Here is a 21,170-nt window from a genome sequence, read left to right as displayed (position 1 = left end):
CACGGGCCGGGGGCTCCCGGTCGGGCCGGTGCCGGCAGAGGGAGCCAGCCTTCCTCCGTTCCTGTGCGCAGCCCGCCGTGCCAATTAACCAATTAATCTGAAAGAGAGGTGAGCTGAGAACAGGGCCCTCCGTTGGGCAGTGCCTCTGTGGTCTCGCTGAGGATGAGAAGTGACCGTGTCTTTCCCAAATCCCTCTTTTCTGCTTTGTTGCCCAGATTCAGCTCTCAGGTGAGCCCTTGGGTGGGTTTGGTGTGGCCCAGCTCGATGCAGGACAGGAGCAGCCTCGGTGGCAGCTGTGGCAGGGCTGATGGCACATCTGGGTGTGTGGGCAGGGGACAAGCCCCAGGTGTGCACAGGGCTGGAGCTGCCACTGTGAGTCCCCATGGCACGAGTGACCAGGGGCTGGGGCTGACCCTGCAGATGGACAGTGGCCTTGCCCAGGAGCTGGCAATGGGTTAGGGAAGGCAGATGAGGGTTTTTGAGCTGGAGCTCTGCAGCCCTGCCTAGAGGACTGTTGTGCTGACAGATGATGCTGCTCCTGTTCTTGGTATCACAAAGCAATGGACATGAGGAGTGAATGCAGGCACTGAACCCTCCCCAGCTGCAGTAGCCACCACAGGTGAGCATTTATGGATTTTTCTCTTAAAAAGCAGTTTTGTGTAATGGGAGACTTGTGTCTGCTGGGAAGGATGCTGGAACCATCAGTTGAGGCTTTAATTGGTTTTGCACCTAGAGTGCTAATGTATTTCAGTGGATTAGATGGGAAGTGGGGTGGTGCTTGGCTGCTCCAGAACTGGAGATGTGAGCTCTCGTCACAGGACTGAGAGGCTCAAAGCACTGTGCAAGGAGAATGGCAGCTTCTCCCTCTGCCACTCTGCTGCTTTCTGGTTAATGCCTTTGGAAGGGTTCAGTCTGATTTCCTCTGCTCTGGCTGTGAACTGGTGCAGCCAAGTGTTTTGGGCCTGTTGTGGGATAGCCTTGGTAAGCAGCTAAGCCCCATACAGCCAATTATTCACTCCCTCACTCCCAAGTGGGTTGTGGGAAAAGGAAAGGAAGAGTAAAAGCAAGAAATGTGTGGGTTGAGATAAAAATGCTTTAATAAGTGAAAGTGGAAGAAGGGAGAAAGAAAACAAGGAATGCGAAGGCAAACACTCACTGCCTTCTCTGCATGGACTGATGTCCAGGAGTTCCTGAGCTAAGGGTGGCAAACCCCCCAAGATCCCTCCTCTCCCTTTTTGTTGCTGAGCATGATGTTAGATGGGACAAGGTAGCTTTGTGGTTGATCTGGGTAATCCACTCCCAAACTCTTGTGCACCCTCAGTCTGTTTACTGAGGACATGGTGAGAAGCAGAGAAGGTTTTAACTCTACAAACACCATTTGGCAGTAGCTAAAATATCAGTGTGTTACCAGCTTTGTTTTGGTAACAAACCTAAAACTCAGCACCAAGCAGAGCTAATTAACTCCCTCCCAGCCACACCCAGTACAGTTAAACACCTTTTAGTGCTCATCCTTAGGGAGATGCCTTGGAAAAAAATCCTTGTCAGACCTGGGCAGCAGGAGATGGAGCCTCTGTCCTGTGGATCTGCTGGCCAAGGCACACTCAGGCTGACCAGGACACAGATGTGGGGTGCTGCCAGGCATGGTGTGTGTTGGGAGAAGCTGCAGAAACAACAGAGTGCTGGAGAGCAAGCCTTGGTAAGCAGGACTGTGTGTCGGTGGTGAGCTGGTGTAAATGATCCTCAGTCCTTCAGAGGGCTGGAGCTGGCAGGACGGGCTCTGACCTGGGACTGCTCAGGGCTGCTGCTCAGCATCTGCCTTCAGCTCCTGGCCACAGGCTCCAGTCAAGTTTGTTTCTTCTAGAGAGGCATTTTCCAAACCTTAGTCTGTCCCAGAAGGAGAAAATCCTGCAGCTGAGCTTGTATTGCTTATAGTAAGCACTGTCAGGGTTGTGAAAAGCTGCTGTGAAATAGAAACGAGAGGGCGGGGCTGTGAGGCACCAGGCTGGAAGCTTTTTCTTTAAACTGCAGCTGAGCTGGGCTTAGGCAGAGGTAGGACACAATGTCTGGTCCTGGTTTCCAGAAGGCAGCACATGCATTTCCCTTGTGAGAGATCAAAGGCTGGGACTGAGACTCATCTGTATCTTTTTTATATCTAGTCCATCACTGTGCTATCTGGTGCTTCCCAAGTATATATAGAAATAGCTTCTTTTTTTTTTTTCTTTGTCCTCTTCTAGACAATGCCTGGAGTCTTTGATAACTTTTTTTATGTTTTATATGTTTTTGTGTGTGAGGTCTGTCCGTGCCTCTGTGTACCAAGATGTGGAAAGCTGTTTGATGAGTGAATGCTCTTGGTGTCCTCCAGCATGGGGGCCCAAGGAGTGCCCAGATGCAGTGCTTGTGTCTGGCTTGGTCCTGAACCTCTCAAAGGTTTGTAACCAGCCCTGCTCAGGGCAGCTGTGTCTTGCTTTTCTGTGTTGGAATCACCATGACTGTGTGTTCAAGGTGTGAGTTTTGGTGTCACACCTCTGTGAGGTGTGATGGGAGAGGTGAGGGGCAAGACATGTACAACAACTCTGAGGCCCAGGGGGGCTAAAATGGCGCCTTGGCTGGACACAAAGTTTGGCTTTGGATGCCCAAACTCTGCCTGAGGTTGCTGCCAGGAAAGGGTTGCTGGGTTGGAGAGGAACACATTTAGTCTGTGCTGCAGTCCTGACACAGTCCAGTGTCCAGCTGGGGCAGTGGGAGCCTGGAGGTGGGAGTGGCAGCACACAGGGGGTGATGCGCAGTTTGGATTTCAGCACTTGTGCAAGTGACAGCATGGACTGGCTGTGGTGGGCTCTGGACTGGGGGTTTGGGGTGTGTGAATTGGCTCTGATGTGACTGTCATCAAGGGAGCTGGGAAGGAGCGCGCAGGGGGCAGTGGAGCAGCCCAGAGGACAAAGGGAGTGCAAGCAAGGGTGTGCAGTGACAGAGCAGGATGCAAGGGGTTAATGTGTGTGAGGGTGACAAAACTGGAGGAAAACCACACAGGAAGGCGGCTGTGGCTGTATGTGTGTCCTGCCACTTCTCCCTCTTCCAGGCACAGAACTGCTTTGTGGGGGGGTGCCCAGAGCCAGGGTCTGTCAGTCAGTCTGTCTGTCTGTCTGTCTTTGGTTGTGGGGATCTATCTCTGTCAGAGTGGCTGCTGTACTGGCTGGAGAGGGTTGGGTCAGGGGAGTGCAGTGTGTGCCCTGCGTGTTCTCAGGGAGATCCCTTGCTGAAGCAGTGCCAGGCTGGCAGCCTGGGCTGGGGCAGGAGGACTGGGAGCTGCAAATGGCTGCAGCTGCCTGTGTGAGTGTCTGTGCCCCCTCCTGCACGCCCACACTCCCGCATGTTCCAGCACAATCCTGCTTGCTCACGTGTATGTATATCCCCTTTGCTCTATTCTTTCCCATGCACTTTGTCCATCTGCTTCTCTGTCCTCCCTGTTGCTGCTGTAATCTCTCTCTTTCTTTCTCCCTTTGTTGCCTGGGCTGCTTTGCTGCCTCTGACTTCACCGTGTCCCTCTTTATTCCTTTTGATAATAATAACATTAGAACCTACGTACAAGGCCCCAAGGTCCCAGCTTTGTGCAGATACATGAGGAAAGACCCTTCAAAGCCTGGTGCTGGCTTGAGAAGATCCTCACAGCCTCACTATTTCCAGGAGTGTCAGAGGCAAAGGGCTGGATTGTGAAATAAGCCCTGTGCAAAACCCCACGCTGCGTCCTCTGTCCACCCAGGAATGTCAGAAGTGAAGATGCCAGTCTTGTTTGATGGAGTTTCACACCAAAGCCCTGAACCCCTGTGCCTGATGGAGGAACTGAATGATTAATTCCCCTTTATCAGTTGTGCTGAGCAGAGTGGTTGTTCCCAGGGCTCCCAGTCTGTCCCTTCCTCTTTGTGCTGTTGGTTTGGTAGTGACATTAAAGTGAAGCTACTTGCAGATTCTGTTCCAGTCTGCTGTGTTCACGTGCTTCAAGCTTTCAGAAATGTTCTCCCTTTCAACTGCAATTTGCACATTTGGCCTCTGCTGAGAGGTGATGCTTCAATGGGATGCTGAAGTCTGGTGGTTGGAAAGCAGTGTTTCTGTGATGCACTGAGCTTTGCATGTGTGATAGCCACAGTATTTCCTGTGCTTGAAGGCCCTGGGTGGCTGCTGGATGCTGGTTCAGTCTGCAAATACAGCACTGGGGGAGTGGTGGAGGAGGAATCAAATCTTTTTCTTCGCTCAGCAGAGTGGTCAGAGTTCCTTGCAGAGGGAAGGCTGGTGCTGTATTCTTGCAGAATCACATCCAGAGACCCACAGACTTGTCATAGGGGTGTATCTCTGCTGTGCTAGTCCATCACAATTCAGAGCTAGCAAAGGGCTCTGAAATCAGGAGACACATTTAACACTTTTTGTCCCTCTCAAAGCCCTCCAAGGAATGTACTTCCAGTGTGTAGTGGTCTCTTTCAGCCTTGTTCAGCCACTCTCCAGTTTTCTGATGCTTCCACTTCAGCTTTCTCATAGGTGAACCTTCTGTTATTTATGCCTGTGTCCCAAATCTCCTTGCTGAGAGCTGGATTTGGGAAAAGAGCAAGCAGTAAAATCAAAAGCCATCACCTGTTCCCATGGTTTGCTGCTCTTTGCAGCCCTTTGAGTTTATGTACAGCAAATGTCTGTTGCAAAGTCTGTCCCTGCAAACAGTAACAGGCTGGTTTGGGGTATTTGCTTCCCCTGTGATTTCTCTGTGAGCAGCATGGCTCCAGAACAGTAGAAGGAGATGGAGGTGGGCTGCAGCAGCAGGACCCTCTGGTTTTGTCCCTGCAGTGAAGGGTCTGTAACCAGTGCCAGCCTCTTCCTGGGCACCTTGGAGCACTGTGGAGCCTTTTTGCCAGCACTTACATCGGTCACTTTGTTGGAGCTGGCTGTCAGCAGGATCCTTTCCTTCTTTGGGCAAAGTGCCTCAGAGAGCCTGAGCACACTTTCTGAGGCGAAACTTGGTCCCTTCACAGACCTGGGGAAAGATGTCATTTGTGGATGCAGCAGGGTTGGCAGCTCTGGGTCCTGCACATGAGGATTTTGGGAAATTCCACCTGGGAGCACCTGTGTGTCAGTGCTGGCAGCAGAGAGCAAAGCCAGGGGCTCCCAGAGCAGGTGGCTGAGGTTCTTGCTGAGATGTCTGGTCCTGTCCCAGGCTCACCATCCTGGCAAGGGGAAGTGGGTGGTGTTAGCTGTTGCTGCCCTTAGGTCTGCCCCTTGATGCTCTGCACCTTCCTGCAGCACTCAGGAGAGTCCCTGATAGCTGAGGGTGGAGGAGGAGTGTGATTTCTCCCTGGGGAAGTCATGTTGGAGAAAAATGAACTGGGTCTGGCCAGGTGAGATGTTTGAACAGTGCCAGTGCCTGTAAGCTCTGTTGGGGCTGCTCTGTGGTGGCTGCTTCTCCAAGGGTGTGCATTGCTTTGGACTCATCCTGAAGCTGTTTGGAATGTGGAGAGTTGTCGCTATAGGACATGAAAGAACACAAGCACACACCGCTGCTCTCAAGGTGAAGAAAAAGGGAAGTTTATTTTCTGACTCCAACATTTATAGTTTTCCAAGAGTGACAGTGGATTGGAGGGTGACAGTGCCACCTCTCCAATGACACTGGACGAACCAACAGTCCATCAACTTTCTCCTCCTCCATAAAGGAATGCAAAACAATGAGTTATTTACAGAAAGTGTGTGAGAAAGTTCACTACAAGAATGTCAATATCAGAAGGCTTAGAAAATCTTAAAAAACCAGGGTGACAGAGAGTGGCATCATTTTGCTTACCAGGGGGCTTGTGAGAGGTGTAATATTGCTGGCAGAGCAGAGAAAATTGGTGTCTGTCCAGTACAAGACACCTCAGACAGGACAGAAATTGAACAGGACCTTATCACCTGTTGTAACATTCACTGGTGTGTATTGGAAGATTTGCCCTTCCTCGAGGGAAGGAGGAAGGACCAGCCCTAGAAAAGGCAGTGGGACTGGTGTGTGTCTCTCTGAACTGTCCCATCCCTGCTGGTGTGCAGACTCTCCCTCTCTTGCTGGTTAATATTAGCATTCCGTCTGTGGAGCGGGCGATGCAATTAACACAGAGGTGCAGTCATTCATCCTGGCTGCAGGACCCGGGGGATCAGATGTGCTGGGGATAGGAAGCAGAGGCTTTCTGCTGGGAAAGAATGTCACAGCACAGCGGCCACAGAAATGAAAAGCTATTAATAATGATCCCGGAACTTCACTTCCATCAGCTGTTTATTTAAAGGTGCTCCATATTCAAAGCCTCCTGATTTATGTGGGCAATAACGCTCACAGTCCTGGGATCACTTTTTTAAGCAAGGCTAATGGGGTGAAACCATCATACTGCGACAGTAGAGATCAAGCTGGGAAAATGATACTGGAGAGAAAAATAAACTATTGCCTAGATAATCCCTGAGCTACGCTGGGCTGGGAGCTGGTGGGAGCTCCCTGCTTTTCCAGCATTTATTAATGCTTTCACTTCCTTTTTTTTTCTTGGTCTTTGTGAACAGAATTTAGTGGGCATAGAAGGGTATCAAAATTTGATTTCTACTGGACTGGATGCTAAAATGCTTCTTCATTTGCATGTGAGTGACCTGGGACATGTGGTCTCTCTGTCCCTGTCTCCAGAGCTCCCACCTGGACTTGGTCCATTCCCAAAGGACTGGTTCCTCTGGGGAAAAGTGTCTGTGCCCTCTGTGTGGGTTTTGCCTGCAAAGTGGTGGCACAGAAGTGCCTGGGGGGACACAAATGGGTTATTCTGGGCTGTGGCACTGAGGGGACAAAGGGCTGCTCTGCTCTGCTCTGGGGGTGTCTGGTTTCCATGTGCGTTCTCTTTATGGGGCTGTTTGCCCCCGCCTTGGTGGGGCCCAAGTTGGGCCATTGACATGTGAATTTTGCAGAAACTCACAGTGGTTACCTTGTTCTGCAGTTAAACCATGACGTGAAGGCAGAACTCAAAGTGCAAGTTGGGCTCAGGGCAGGAGAACATGAGTGTGGTGCTGGTTTCTCCTGGCTGCAGGTGAGCCTTGGTGGGCAGGAGCTGCTTTCAGCAGCTCCCTCTGGACCTGGCGCAGTGTGAGCAGTGGCAGATGCTGGCCATCAGAGGGTATGTGGTGTCTGCAGGGCAGTGAGCAGCTTTTGGCAAAGGCTGGATGTTTTCCTGGGGAGGTGAAATAGCCCTGAGGCCGCCGAGCTTGGTTTGAGTGGCTCCTGGGACATGGCTGTGAGCACTGCTCATTGTCGGGAGCTGGTAGTGCTGATGTGATTAGCAGAATGAAGCAAATGATTCCAAATAAATAATGCATCAATCATTAATGGTTGAATGCAAAATTTAGCCTGTTGCTGTTGTCTGCAAGTTGCTTACAAGGAGGTCAGTCCTTTATTTTGCAGGAGCTGTTATCTGCAGCTCGTGGGCAGGTGCTGTGCTCTGAGTATTCCTGGCACATCTGCTCCAGTGTGTCAGAACTCAGGACATCCCTCTAAGTGCCCAGAGTTGCCAGGACCCCTGCCAGAAGGCTCTGAGACCCTAGCACACAGCCCAGAACACTGGTAGCTTTGATTATGACCCATAAAGCAAATTACCAACTTTGTACGGAGACCTAAAAGCCACAAAAGTTTAAGCAGTGTAATAATAAAATTATCACTAAGTGAAAAAGTAGATTTTAGAGTTTTTAGAATAGAGGTTTTAGAGACAAGATAGAAAGATTCGGGCATGTCCAGCCTTTCTTCTTCTTCTTCTTCTCTACCTCCATCTTCTGCTGGGATGTTGGCACTTTTAGATTGGTTTAGAATAGAAGCTCACTGTCTAACCTAAGTGGTAGGTATTGGAAAGTAATTGTAAACGTGTTGTACGTAGTTTGTAGTATAAATACATAGCACCACCCCGGGGGCAGTGGAAGTGCCTCTGTCCTGCTGAGCAGACCTCAGCAAAGCAAGAGAAAAATTTTTATAGACAAGATACAATAAACAACTCTGAGACCAAAACCTGAAGAACTCCAACTCATTCTTCAAACGTTTGGGCTGAAACAGAGACTTTTCTTGTGTCTCAAAGCTGCAATAACCTGCAACCTCCCGAGAGGTCCCTGGCCCAGCAAGAAGCTCTGGTCTCTCCTGTTTGTTCTTTGTGAGGGGGAGACGGGTTTTGTTTTCAGTGAGTGTCTACCAGGGTGACCATCCAGAGGCTCCTGTGGGGCTGTGGTGCTCTGGGGCTTGTTCTCAAGAGCGCCGCTCGCTGCTGGCCTGTTTGTGCTCAATGTGCAGCCTCAGGGACCAGGAAGGGACTGGGAGAGCTCTGACCACCTGGGCAGCCCCTCTCCTTGCTGGGCTCCTCTTGGAGACCTTGGCTTTCAAGCAGACTTGGCCAAAATGTGCTGCCTGTGCTGGAGGCTCAGCTGCCAGGGATTCCTGCCAGCTGTGGTGGAGTGTTCTGCACAGTGCTGAGTCTTAGCAAAGCACATTTGCCTCCTCTCTGGGGGGTGAGGTTGTGCACCATTCTGCTTCAGGTTCCTAAATTTCTCTGGTGTCCAGATTCCTTCTTTTTTTCCTGGTGCTTAGGAATTCCTGGGGAGCAGGAAGGTTCGGAGCATCTTCTTCCAAACCAGAAAAGCCTGTCTGTAGGCCAGGCAGTGTTGGATTTTAGCAGGATGTTGCAGAAACAATTTTCTTACCCATTATGCTATCTTGTTTCTAATTTTTATTTAATGAGCTCCTCTGAAAAAAAGAAAATCGTTGTAACAGTTTTCTTAAGTGTGAGAGATCAGGCTGAAATTGGCATTAAGGAGACTAATTACACTCATTCTTCCACCTTGCTACCAGCTGTTTATTGCTGCAGGCTTGTCCTGAGGTGCTGAGGAAGCCACTTAGCTTGGACCAAAGGCACCCAAAGAGGCATCTGCAGTGGAAAGTTGGTACAGGCTTCTAATCTGGGCTGTGCTCAACCAGATGATCTTGTTACACTGCAGAAAAGTGCTGTCAGAACTGCAGGTGCAGCCCCCCAGGTCTTGTCCTGGTTTTTTGCTGCTCTCCTGTCCTCCCTCACAACCTCTCAGCTTCATTGTGAAGGATCCTGTGGGAGCCTGGTCTGAGGCTCACAATGACAGTGTGCTGTCAGGGGAAGGGACTTCCTCGTGCCTTCTGTAAAGAGGGCTTGCAGATCTCCTGTCAGGAAGACTGAGGGATTTCCAAGGACAAAATTGCTAAGAGGATTAAGATGTATAGGGAAGAAGAGTGAGCAGCAGCAAGAGACCTTCCTGAAAGTGATGTGTGCCTGCCATGGTATTTATTTCACCAGAGGACTGAGTCTAAACGTGACCTTGAACCTTGAAGCAAATTGGAGGAGGTTTCTTTGAACCTTTCTGACTCACTATAATACCCATTTGTTATTCTGTGTAGGAATTTGAGGAGTCTTTCACAAGAGGTAGAAAGTTGCAGACAGAGCTATGAACACCTTCAATTTTCCATTTAATCACACAATATTGAATGATAAATAATTCATACATCTGCCAAACATTGGCTTAAAAGAAGCCAATTCCCTCCACATTTGTCAAAGCGGAAGAATTCCATTTTGTGCTTTTTTACTTTACTTTGTCCTCTAATTCCTATCAAATGGCCCCTTTGTCTGGGCCATCAGCTTTGATTCCACCTGTCCTGTTTTGGGCTCTTGTCACTTTTGCTGGTGTTCAGGGCCTGAAGAAGTGCAGCAGGAGGCAGGGATGGGGTGATGCTGGTCCCTGTGTGTCCCAGGGCTGGCCACAGGTGCAGCTCTGGCAGGGGAGGCTGGTGGGGATTCTCTGCCCAAGAGCACTTCAGGCTCCTCAGGAGATGCTGAGGCATAAAAGATGCAACTCTCTTAGAATGCAATTTCTGGCTTTATACAGGGTGTTTTTAAGGGAATGGCTTTCAGATACAGCTCTCTGTCCAGACCCTAAAATGAAAGGCTTGGGCTGAGCTCTGGAGCTCTCTCACCACAGCAGGAGGAGCTCTGTCCATCTCAGAAGTTGTGACAGAGGTGCTGTGATGGCTGCTTCCAACTCCTCTCCGAGACTGTTTTTAAAGACAAATTAAAAGTATTGTATTCACGTAGACAAGGCATGAAAATTCCATATTTGGGAAAGAATTGCTGCAGAGCGAGACCGTTATGGCTGTAAAAACTTCTTCCCTAGGGCAAATGTTGAGATTTTCTTTGCAATTAAAATTTCTTTGAAACTTGGACTAGAGAAGATTTGGAGGAAAAAAAAAACACCTCCTAAACTTTGAAAATACTTCTTTCCAAACAATGCTTGTGTGAGAGCTTTAACAAATACTGTTCCTCACAGTGTGTCTGGTAGCAGAAAGTGACTGAACATGAGAAGTCAAAAGGTTGTGAATAGCTCCTGCTCTGGAAGTTGCCTCATTTTTCTATTATAATTTCTCAAGGCAGCATCAAAGGGGACAATAATTAAACTTAAAGCAACTTAAAAAGAAGGGAGAAAGAGGCATGTTTAGTCATACAGACCTGAGCATTGTGTAGGTACACATTCCTCTGCCAAAACAACTTTCCTCAACCCTGTGCAAGTTGATCTGAGAAGAAAGGCAGATGAAGGAGTTCCTTGCTGAGAGAACAGTTCCAAGGAAGCAGAAAGAGGAAATCCAGAGATTTACTTCAAAAATAAGCATGACTAAACTTTTACTACGGATAATGGGTTTTCTGCCCTGTTGTTAAAGCTGAGGCTGTGGTGACATCAGAGAGAGAACTTGATTTTATCATTGTCTGTCTGTCTTCTGTGCTCTCTATCAAGGCTGGAGACTTGCTGAAAGGCAGATTGCTACCAAATCTTCCCTTGCACAGCCTGGACCTGTATTTGGGAATGCTTATCCAGTGACTGGTTACGTGACCCTTTCACTGTCTAAGTAAAGACAAAAGTAATTTAAATATCTTAATTCAAAAGCCTCTACAGTTTTCAATCCTTCTGCCACTGATCTCCAGCATTTGTACACAGTGCTAGCCAGGTCAACATCTCTCGCCATCTCTTGCTAGATTGACAAAATTTGGTGATATTCTGGAAAGGACACTGAGTTAGAGTCTGCCTTCTGCAGGATCCATTTCAGCAGAGGGTGCAATGGGAGATCCAGAGCTTGCAGTGACAAAAACCTGTCTAGCTTCCAGATGCTCCCTGTGGCACCAGTATTCTGGTACTTTGTCCAGCTTTATGTGAACACTGAGACTTAAATGGCACTGATGGGATCTGCTGGAATGGGAGCTTGCAGTGCAGTGCCTGTGATCATCATCTGTCTTGATGTGAGTGGGCATCCCACACCTTTTCTCTCAGCAGTGCTGCCTTCCCTTACAGAATTGGTGATGTGTGTTCATGTTTTCCAGCCAAGGACACTGGTTTGTGGGGGCTGCAGCCAGGTTGTGCTGTTGGTCCCAGGTGTTCTAAAGCTGCAGAGTATTCCCTGTGGGACAGAGGGCTCAGTGCATTCCATTGTCCAGCCCAAAGGGGCAATCCTGAGGTGCCTTTGAATGCTGGAGAGGAGTGTGGGGATATGGGTGGGTGCTTGGCCAAGGTGCTTGGTGTGTTATTGACATCTCCTGTCAAGAGACAGCATGTGGGATGTTGGAAGCTTGATTGTGACACCCCTGCCTGGCCTGGAGTTGACAGTGTTTTATGTCTGCTGAGATTGCCTCATCTCTCCTCTCTGTATTTCAAGGAGAAGTTTATAAAAAGAAAAAAAACCAAAAACCTGTATTTGCCTCATCTTGTCTTACAATATCCAGTAGAGAAAGTGAGCTCCAGAGAGCCTGAGTTCATGTCTTAGCCTTAGGCCTGGAGATTATGAACCATCTTAAAGCTTTGCAGCAGCCTTGCCATGCTTGTATTACCTCCACACAGCAGATCTGGGGAGTGTGCTCGAGCCAGCCTGCTCCTTTGCCCAGGAAGGGGAGCTTTAAGCGGATTTGAATCCTGTTTAACAGGAGGAGACGTGGTCACAGCCCGTGCTGCGCTGTAGGCAGCGCTGGAAAAGAATTGCTCTTGGAGTAATTGCTGCTTTTCCCTGCCCCATGTCCCAGCAAGGGCTGTCTGAGCCTGGGCTGCTGTGCTGCCCACGCTCTCAGATGTGAGGCAGGTGGGCTCCCTGTGGGGTGCAGGCTAAGCTGGCACTAATTTGACCCCCAGAGCTGCTCTTGTGCTTGCACGTGGCTTCAGCTGTTCCCTTGAGGTGACACAGCTGACATTGGACAGTGCTGGAGCCAGTGCACAGCCTCTGAGCTCTCAGGTAAAGGCACAGTGGGGTCAGAAAGAGCTGGGCAGGGAATGGAGGGGGCTGGTTGGTGCTGGAGGTTGGCCCCACTCTTCAGAAGGGGCCTCCAGATGGGTTTGCATGTTCTGGGAACAAGCTGGTGTGAAACTTGTGCTCTGCTTGCTGCTCTGACAGTGGAGCACTTACGGCTGCTTGCTGGGAGTCAAGTAGGGGCTTTTGTCCATCTGGCTTTCTGTCCTGGGTTGTCTCCAGGTGTGCTGCAGTTCTGCCTGTTGGAAGCAGAGCTGCAAACCACTGACAAAGCTGTGACTGTGCTCTGTGCATCTCCAGCCTGCCTCTTGTATCTCCCCATGCTCTGCTCTGCAGCCTCCCTGTGAGGTAGCTGAGCTCAGTGCCACAGCTGGCAGAGCAGTGCTGGACCTGGGTGGCTTCCTCTGACTGGTCAGAGATAGCTGCTCCAGACCCTGGGGATGCAGGCACACCACAGCTCTTCTCGTGCCCCCTTTGTCCCTGCAGGATCTGCCCTTGGGAGAGCATGGGAGTCCACAAGCTCCCAGTTTTCAGCCACAGGGTTGGGATTCTGCCTGCAGGTGCTGTCCCCAGCCCGAGGACTGTCCCTGCTGTGCTGCTGTCTGCTCCTTCCTTGGCTTTGCTGGCTAGCAGGGCTGGAGCTGTGTGAGGGGTGCTCCCCTGAGCTCATTCTGCAGGCAGCTAATCCAGCAGCAGGAGGACTGTGGGTGTCAGGACTGAGGAATTGTCTCTGTCCAGCAACCCTCCTACTGCAGCCTTCCTTTCCTTGTGTCCTCTGGGCTGTAGTAAAGCAGAAGAAAGCCCAGGCTTTAAGGAGCTCCTCTCTTGTGCTTGGTATTCATGCTGTGGCTCTGCATTCTAGAGGGTGGCACAAGCAGTGCCTTGCTCCTCAGCAGCCTTTGTAGCATCCTCATGGCTGTTCTGAGCAGCTGGAGCAGTCCTGATGCTGCTGCCACTCTGCTGGGAGGAGTGGGGAGCCAGAGCAGGACACCCAAGCCCATGTTTGCTGAGGCTGCAGCCTGGGGTTGAGGAGAGAGGGCTCTCCTTCCCTGCCTTTGCATCCTCTGGTACCTGATGGGCAGTTCTGTGTTTTTTACCAGTTCTTAGGGCTTGTCAGAGGAGCAGTACTGCTGTGCCAGCACAGCTATGTGCATGAGGTCCTGGGGATGCTCCCTGGCCTCTGGGTGGGACAGTCCTCCCTGGGCTGCTGGCAGCAGTGCAGGGCTGTGGTGTGCTGGGCACTGCTGTCCTGGTGTGCTACTGCCTGCCCATGTCTCCCGCCTCCCCCTGCCTACTTTCTCCTGCATCAGCCTGCATTTGTAAAATGAAATAAATATTGACATGGACGGGATGCTATTCAATTTGTCCTGATCACTGGGCTGCGGTGAGTTCTGACAGAGCACGGTGTAAAACATAAGCTCAGGATGTAATTTCTACTGTCAACATGATGTACAGTATAGCTGTGCCAAATGCACACCAACAAACTGCACGGGCTCTGCTGGGGAGGGCAGGGGGGAGTTGTGCTGATCATTGGAAGTGGGGATGGCAGAGCAGCAGGAGAGGGGACATCACCCTGGGCCTGGGGCGGTGTGATGCTCTGGTGCTTCACACTCTGCATGGAAACCTGCTTGGTGTGGTGTGCTGGGCACGCTGCCACGTGGGAACGTGTGTGCTGCTGTGGGCTGGGCTGGCTGCAGCAGCAGCTCCCATGGGTATTTACAGCCCCACTGCTCAGGTGTGGCACAGGGAAGGGGCACTTCCAGCTGTTGGTGAAAGGTTTTTCAGTAACACAGGGAAATAAATATTGTGCTAGTCCTGTGTGACCGTGTTCACAGGGGTCTTAGGATGAGGGAAGAGACGAGGATTTGTCTGTATGTTTTAGAAGGTTTGATTTATTATTTTATTATATATGTGATATTAAAACTATACTAAAAGAATAGAAGAAAGGATTTCATTAGAAGGGTAGCTAAGAATAGAATAAGAAAGAATGATAACAAAGGTTTCTGTCTCGGACTCTCTATCTGAGCCAGCCAGGCTGTGATTGGCTATTAATTAGAAACAACTAACATGGGTCAATCAAAGATCTACTTGTTGCATTCCACAGCAGCAGATAATCAATGTTTACATTTTGTTCCAGAGGTTTCTCAGCTTCTCAGGAGGAAAAATCCTAAAGAAAAGATTTTTCATAAAAGATGAAAACAGTCCTGGTTCCTGTGCATGGGACCTTCTGGGGTGTCTTCATACCTGCTGCTGCAAGGGCACGAGTAGGACTTGGGGCTCTTGGCTTTGCAGCCTCTGTAAGAGGTCTGTGGTGTGACAGCTGGAAAGGTTCTGCACACTGAGGAGAGACATGACCCTGAAGCTGTCACACAAGAGACACAGGCTGAGAATTTGCCACTGGAGAAGAAGGATCTGGTTTGTGGCAATGAGCCTGGCTAGAGATGTGACTCTGGGCCCGCATTTTGTGGTGCAGGGGACTGGAGGTCAGCACAGGTTCTGTGGCTGGGCTTTGATGTGTGGGACCTGGATGAGGCAGCTCTGGTTCCAGCACCTGCACTGCTGCCCACAGGAAGAGCAGGCACACAGCTCAGCTGAGAGCAGCTGAACTTCGGGCACGTGACACCGTCACCAGCAAACTGCATCAGCTCAGATGAGAAATCTGTGAAATATAAACCCAGCACAATAGCTGAGACTGTACATAAGGTTGTGTTTCCCACAGCAACGCAGCCCAGCCCCATGGGTGCTCAGCAGGACTCTCCTCTCCATGGCAGAATCTGCTCTGTGGAGTGCTCAGATGCAACAGGACTGAACAAGTTGCCTTGGGAACTGTGGGCCAGCTTGTCTGCCAGCCAGAGAGCAGCTCTGCTCAAGTGGAGCTCACCCACTGCAGCATCTTCTTCTGCCCTCGCTTCCTCTTTCCTGCCTTGCCTTAGTGTGTGTGCATTTAAGCTGTTCTTGTTACTGGTTTATTGACGCTGTTTGGGACTGTGCTGCTTCTGCTGGTGTGCTGTAACTCTGGTCAGGCTGACAGAGAAGGCCAGAGTCCATTTCTGAGCAAGCAGCAGTGCCGTTTCTGTGTGCACAGGGCTGCCTGCAGTGTGTGCCTGGGGTGGCTGTGTCCTGGAGGAAATCAGATGCCTCTGAGGTGTGAGATGGTGTGATGAGGGGAATCAAGGTGGCTCCTGCTGTGTCACAGAGCCAGTATTGGTGCTTTTTGCCAGCTGTGTGCCCCAGGTGCTGGGTTCTGGAGGCAGTGGGAATGTGCTGCCTTTGTGCCAGCTCACTTGGACACCCTGGATGCTGATGTTAGTTGTGGTGCCAGGATTTGCTCCACTGGACTGGCTTTCCTGCAGCCTCCCCATGTGTTCAGAAGGCCTTCAGTGTTGCAGAACTGCACCCTGGCACTGGCACTGCTGCCTTGTCAGGCTTCTGGTGGGGCTTTATAAATCAGTGTGGCTGGATCTGCTCCTGGATGGCAAGGACAGGATGCTGGGTGTGCAGAATGGGAGACTTCAGCAGGTGGTGGCTGCTTCTCCTCAAGGCTCTGGCTGACATAGCTGTCCTGAGAACACATGCAGATGGATTCTTTTTTAAATTCTCTTTCTGGCAGTTGAGTTTACCAGCTACAACTCTTTGTACTCGGATTTTGGATGCAACCAGAGGTGTTGCCTGCAAAAGTGCTGCAGAGTGGCAGGCAGAGATGCTGGGCAGGATGTTCTTCCCACACTTACTGTTTGCCCTTGCTGCTGACCTGAAACTCTTGCTCTGACACAGCTTTTGCTGCTCAGTTTATTGGCATGTCTCACTGTCTGGGTAACCTACTCCAAAATAGCCAGAGCTCTCCTAGGTGTGAGAGTTGGGAGAGGTGTTGTTTGTGACAGCAGTGCACTTTGTCTGGCTGTGTTTATCTTCTGTATAGCCAGGTAAGTGTGATAAAGCACACTTGCACTGGTTTTGTGAGTGTCTTGCTCTGCTGTGGGTTGGGCAGCCCCAGCTCTGTTGCTCCAGAGCAGAGACCCCAATCTCTGCATTTGATCTGTGAATTTACTTTACCCTCCGTGTGGGAAGAGATGGCTCAGTCTGTCCCCCACAAGGACATCTTGCTCCCCTAAGAGTACAGCGTTAAATACTCTGGGGTTTGATAGGGACCCTCACCAGCTGCCCTTTGGGAGCAGGGACAGGAAGCATTTCTGCTTGGGGTGGCCTGGCTGCAAGACACATCGCCAACAACTCACCTGGCTGGTGGGGAAATATCTTTATACTAAATGGGCTGGCAAGGAGGAGGGGTGGGGAGCAATGTTACTGCTTCTGTACCATGATTGCTAACATGAAAATACACTGGAGACCCTGTTTTCCTTGGAGCATGAAGTGCACAGGGCTGGCACATGTGACAGCTGAGCTGATGTGCATGTGTGAGTGGAATGTAGTGTGTGTACATGGGGAGGAAATGTGTGTGCACACAAATGAGGCAGAAATAGACAAAAGAAGCCAGTGAGTATGAGTGATCTTAGCTGTGCATGGGGTGGGATGTGTGTGAGCCCTTTGGTGAACAGATTTGTGCACATTGTGTGACACACAACTTGTGAGCCATGAACAGGCAGTGTAGGATGATGCTTCGGGGTTCTCAGGGAAGGGTTTGTCCAGACAAGTGAATGCAGACAGGAAGGAGTGCAGCAGACATTCCCTGTTTGGGAAATGGCCCCATTGGTGGAGTCACACGGGGGAATTGCAAGTGAGGGAAAGGGCTGGAGAAATATGTGGGAGCTGTCCCTCCTCTGAACTGTTCAGATTTGTGCAGGGGTCTGTGCAAAGCACAGTCCAGTTCCCTTTCTGTGGGCAGTAGATGGACACCTAGTCCAGGATCATTTGCCTTTCCATTCACCCTTTTTCTGCTCTCCTCTCCTCCAGAGTAGCAGCTGACAGGAGATGAATTCTGCAGACTGGTGCATGTTTCATGAGTAGATCAGGCTGTGGCTGGTATTGCAGAGCTCTGGTGGAACCTCAGGGTGTTGGTGCAGGGAGAGATGGATGCTGCATCCCCATCTCCTGATCAGGCTGCTTCTCTCCTTGTGCTCACTGGATGCAATGTACCCTGGGCTGAAAGTCTCGTGTCTCAGCCCTTGGTGCCTTAAAGCTTACACCAGAGCCCTTTTTCAACCCTGGGCTGAAAGTCTCGTGTCTCAGTCCTTGGTGCCTTGAGGGTGCCTTGAAGCTTACACCAGAGCCCTTTTTCTAACTGTTACCTTTAGAGTCAGCCAGGTGGCAAATTCTTGAACAGATGCTTTTCTGCTGCCCACGGCTGCAGAGATGAGATGACAGAGAGGTTCTGCAGGGGGGGCTTGCAGGAGTGTCTGCACTGGCTGTACCTCCCATCCTCAGGGGCTGGTGTCCCTCAGTGTGAGCCTTGTTGTCTGCCTGTGCAGGACTGCTGTGCTCTGGTCCTGTGCTGTGCCAGGAGTGCTGGGCACATCTCCCAGCAGTGTGGGTGGGCACCAGTGACTCCCTCCAGGCACAGACCTCACTCCTCTCAACAGCCAGGACCATGCAGTGAGGGGGTGCCCTTGTCAGCAGGATCCTTGGTCTCTGAGTCCCTGCTGGAGCAGATGTCTGCAGTGCTGAGAGCCCCTGTTGTGTTCCTGCTCTGCAGGACCTGTGGGATTTGGCCTGGCTGTGGAGCACCTGGGGCAGGGCAGGGTGGGAGATACTGAGCAAGGCTGCAGGAGCAGCACAGGGGGACATTAGGCTGTGTTTTCACACCAGTTCTGACATTTTGGCTTTTTCCAGGCTCCTGGAGATGCTGCTGACTGCCCTGCACCTCCCTGCGTGAGCCAGCAGACAATGGGAGTGACCAGAATCATCTGGGCCAAGGACCCTTCAGCAGGCACTGGGATGGTGTCCCCCTGAAGATGGGAGTTACAAATGGCCTTGTGAGCTGCACCTGTGGCACACACACCTGCCCTGCCACCCCCCTTGCACAGTAGTCCCAGGCTGCCACAGGACAGGCAGACGTTGGCCACAGCAGCTCATCCTGTCAACTCCTCTGTGAAAAGCTTTGTGCAAGAGCTTCCTCCTCCTCCTGTGAATGCCAGCAGTGGGTGTGTGTGCCCACAGACAGGGTGGGCAGCAGGCTGTGCATCGCCCCCCTCCCCAGCCAGACCCACGGCAGCCCAGCACGGAGCCCTGCAGCTCTGTCCCCAGGGACAAATGCCAGCTGCCACACTCTTCTCTGGAAACCCAGGAGCATCCTGCCAGGCACCAGCACTGACTGCTCCCACACCAGCAGCGGGCAGCCCGGGCCACCTCTTGTCCCAGATGTGACTCAGGCAGGACAGGAGCGCTCCAGCTGCAGGGCACGGCATGCAGCAGGGACAGGGATGCTCTGCACTGACTGGGCAGCCTCACACCCCTAGTGTGGACTTTCCTCCTGCTTGTCCCTAAAGGATGCTGGCTGCCTGTCCAGAAGCTCCTAGTGTGGACTTTCCTCCTGCCTTTCCCTGAAGGATGCTGGCTGTACACGCAGAAGCTCCTGCTGATGCAGCCTCCTAGAGTGCCATGGCGAAGGGTCTGCGGGGCTGCTTGTGCCCCATGCTGCTGCTGCTGTGTGCCATGCAGGAGCTGGGCTGCTGGGCCATGCACACAGCAGGGCAGGGCCCTGGGGAGCCCGGGGACCCTGCGCTGCTGGCCGGAGGGAGAGTGAAGCGTGGCTGGGTCTGGAACCAGTTCTTTGTGGTGGAGGAGTACACGGGCACGGAGCCGCTCTATGTGGGGAAGGTAAGCTGACCTGGTGGGGCTGACAGGGGCAGGGTGGACATGCTGGCACTGCTGAGCAGAGAGAGGGCCCATGTGAAGGTTGTTCATGGGGGCCTGGCTGGACAAATATTTTGTGGACTGTGTTGGCAGGAGCCTGGTCCCTGCTGGGGGTGGTGAGGTTAATGTGCTCCCAGGACACACCGAGATTTACATCTGCATTCCTACAATTGTGTACTGGCTTCTTGTGATGTCTGAGGGTGGGTGCAAGAAGCCCTGTCTCTTGGGACAGGTGACAGTGCCTTGCTGGGCAGGACTGGGTCTGCAGGCAGGAGCTCACCACACTTCCCTGGTGTGTGACCTCCTGGGAAGGCTGGACATGGACCTCTGCTCCCTCCCTCCTGGTGTCCCGAGGCTGAAGGAGCATTTCACCTTGGGGTTGCTGGGCTTTATCCTTTTCTGGGAGCTTTGGAGAAGCAGCTGCCCCACAGATCGGGCAGATGGGTTGTTTATATTTGGGTGAAGGCAGTGCTAGCTGTTGGGACCAGTCAGAGGAACACACTGGAGCTGGAGGCATGGGCTCACCCTGAAGGAAAGTGCCCAAGAGCTTGTACAGCAGGGCTGTGTCATGGCCTCAGCCGTCTGGGCATGAGTCTGGAGGAGCTTGAAAATGGGTTTCTTGGCTGGGGGCCAGCGGGGATTTCAGTGGTGATTTGTGTCCGTTTCAGCAGACACTCAAAGCCGCCCTCGGAGCAGGCACAGCTAATTCATGGCTCCCCTGGGAGCAGCACAGGGCCTGTCACAGGCCTGGCTCTGCCTCTGCTCCAGCTGAACCCAAACCTACAACTCACCCGTTGTACAGCCCCTTTCCACATCACCCACCACATCACCCGCCTGGCTGCCAGCCGCAGCTCTGCCAGCACTGCCTGTGATCCCCAGGGCTGAAAGCAGCAGGGCCAGGCTTTTCCTGCTGCTGGGAGAGGATGGAGCAATTGCCTGGGACACTCCTTGTCCCCAGCAGTGTGTCAGCCCTCCTAGCACAGTCTGTGGGTCCAGAGCCTTCCTGCACTGGGGCTTGCCCTCCGTGGCTGCCTCTCGCACACCTACATGTGCTTTCTGGAGGGCCGATACCATTTCCATAAAATCTGGGTTCTCTAGCTAATCCTTCTTCTGAACTGTAATTTCCCCCGAGGCTGCTGTCAGTTTGATGTGGATTTCTTTGGGTTTTTTAAATAGAATTATGGGGTCAGCACTAGTTACAAACTTCTGCATGTGGACAGATCTATTTTAGATAGAGGAGAGGATTAAAGGGAAAAAAGCAGATTTAATTAAGTTGCTAATATTTAAAGAAAATTGATGAACTCGGGCTTTATGAGTTGGAGCAAACAGAGTGCGCCTTTATTACAGGCTAGTTTTTATTTGATTTTCTTTCTTTTCTAGCCCCAGAGTAATTTTTTATTTGTGTATCTGTGCTTTCTGTTTAATTGCTTTTAATAAGGAATGTGCACCTCTGTTCATATTTAATTTTGATTTAATTATTAGTATGTAATTAATGGCTTGGTAAGAATTCTGGTTGTAGTCTTTTAGGACAAGGAAATAATTTTCCTGTTTAACAAATGGGACAGATCAGCCTATTGTCCTCCCTCTGGATGTCCCAGCTCTGCAGACACTGTTCTCCTTGCTTGGGGCTGAGCTGCAGGCAGGGCTGGGTGGTCCCTCTGCTCTTGGGGCCCAGAGCTGTGTGACATCAGTGTCCTGCCATGCCCAGGGGTGGAGGGAGCCCTGAGGCTGCGTGGGAGCGTGGTGCTCCCCAAGCCTGCCTGCTGTGACAGGGAGGGGAGAGCATCCCTGGCATGTGGTCCGTGGCATCTCCCCTCGTGTTTCTGTAGTCTGCCATCCGGCCCTCCCCCATTAGTTGTTGTTTAGCCAAGCAGCACAGATTTAGCTCTTTTAATCTTCCCCTGTAAATCAATCTCTGCAGCCCCTTGAGCCCAGGCTCCATTTTTCTTCCTAGCATTCCGGTTTGCAGGGATGCTGGTGCCTGCTCCAAGCAGTCAGTGATGAGCAAATATGTGAAGAGGATGTGCTGAGAGCTCAATGTGGTGCTGGA

General features: G+C 51.4%; 1 protein-coding gene across 2 annotated transcripts in view; it reads left to right on the top strand.

Annotated features, from left to right (window-relative positions):
* Positions 1–109: 109 nt before the first annotated feature.
* Positions 110–21,170, top strand: part of CDH22 (cadherin 22) — a 70,895-nt gene continuing 49,834 nt past the window's right edge. Inside the window, exons 1-2 of one of the 2 annotated variants that reach the window (XM_031058009.1) lie at positions 110–228; positions 18,098–19,084. In XM_031058009.1, coding sequence (XP_030913869.1) covers positions 18,866–19,084 — 219 coding nt within the window. In that variant the 5' untranslated portion in view covers positions 110–228; positions 18,098–18,865. Of the gene's footprint in view, positions 229–18,097; positions 19,085–21,170 lie in introns of those variants that run through there. The other variant, XM_005422316.3, reaches the window with a different exon arrangement.

Source organism: Geospiza fortis, unplaced genomic scaffold, assembly GCF_000277835.1.
Source record: "Geospiza fortis unplaced genomic scaffold, GeoFor_1.0 scaffold188, whole genome shotgun sequence".
Classification (NCBI taxonomy): domain Eukaryota; kingdom Metazoa; phylum Chordata; class Aves; order Passeriformes; family Thraupidae; genus Geospiza; species Geospiza fortis.
Note: the sequence above shows the minus strand (reverse complement) of the source record. Positions and strands in the feature narration are given on the sequence as shown.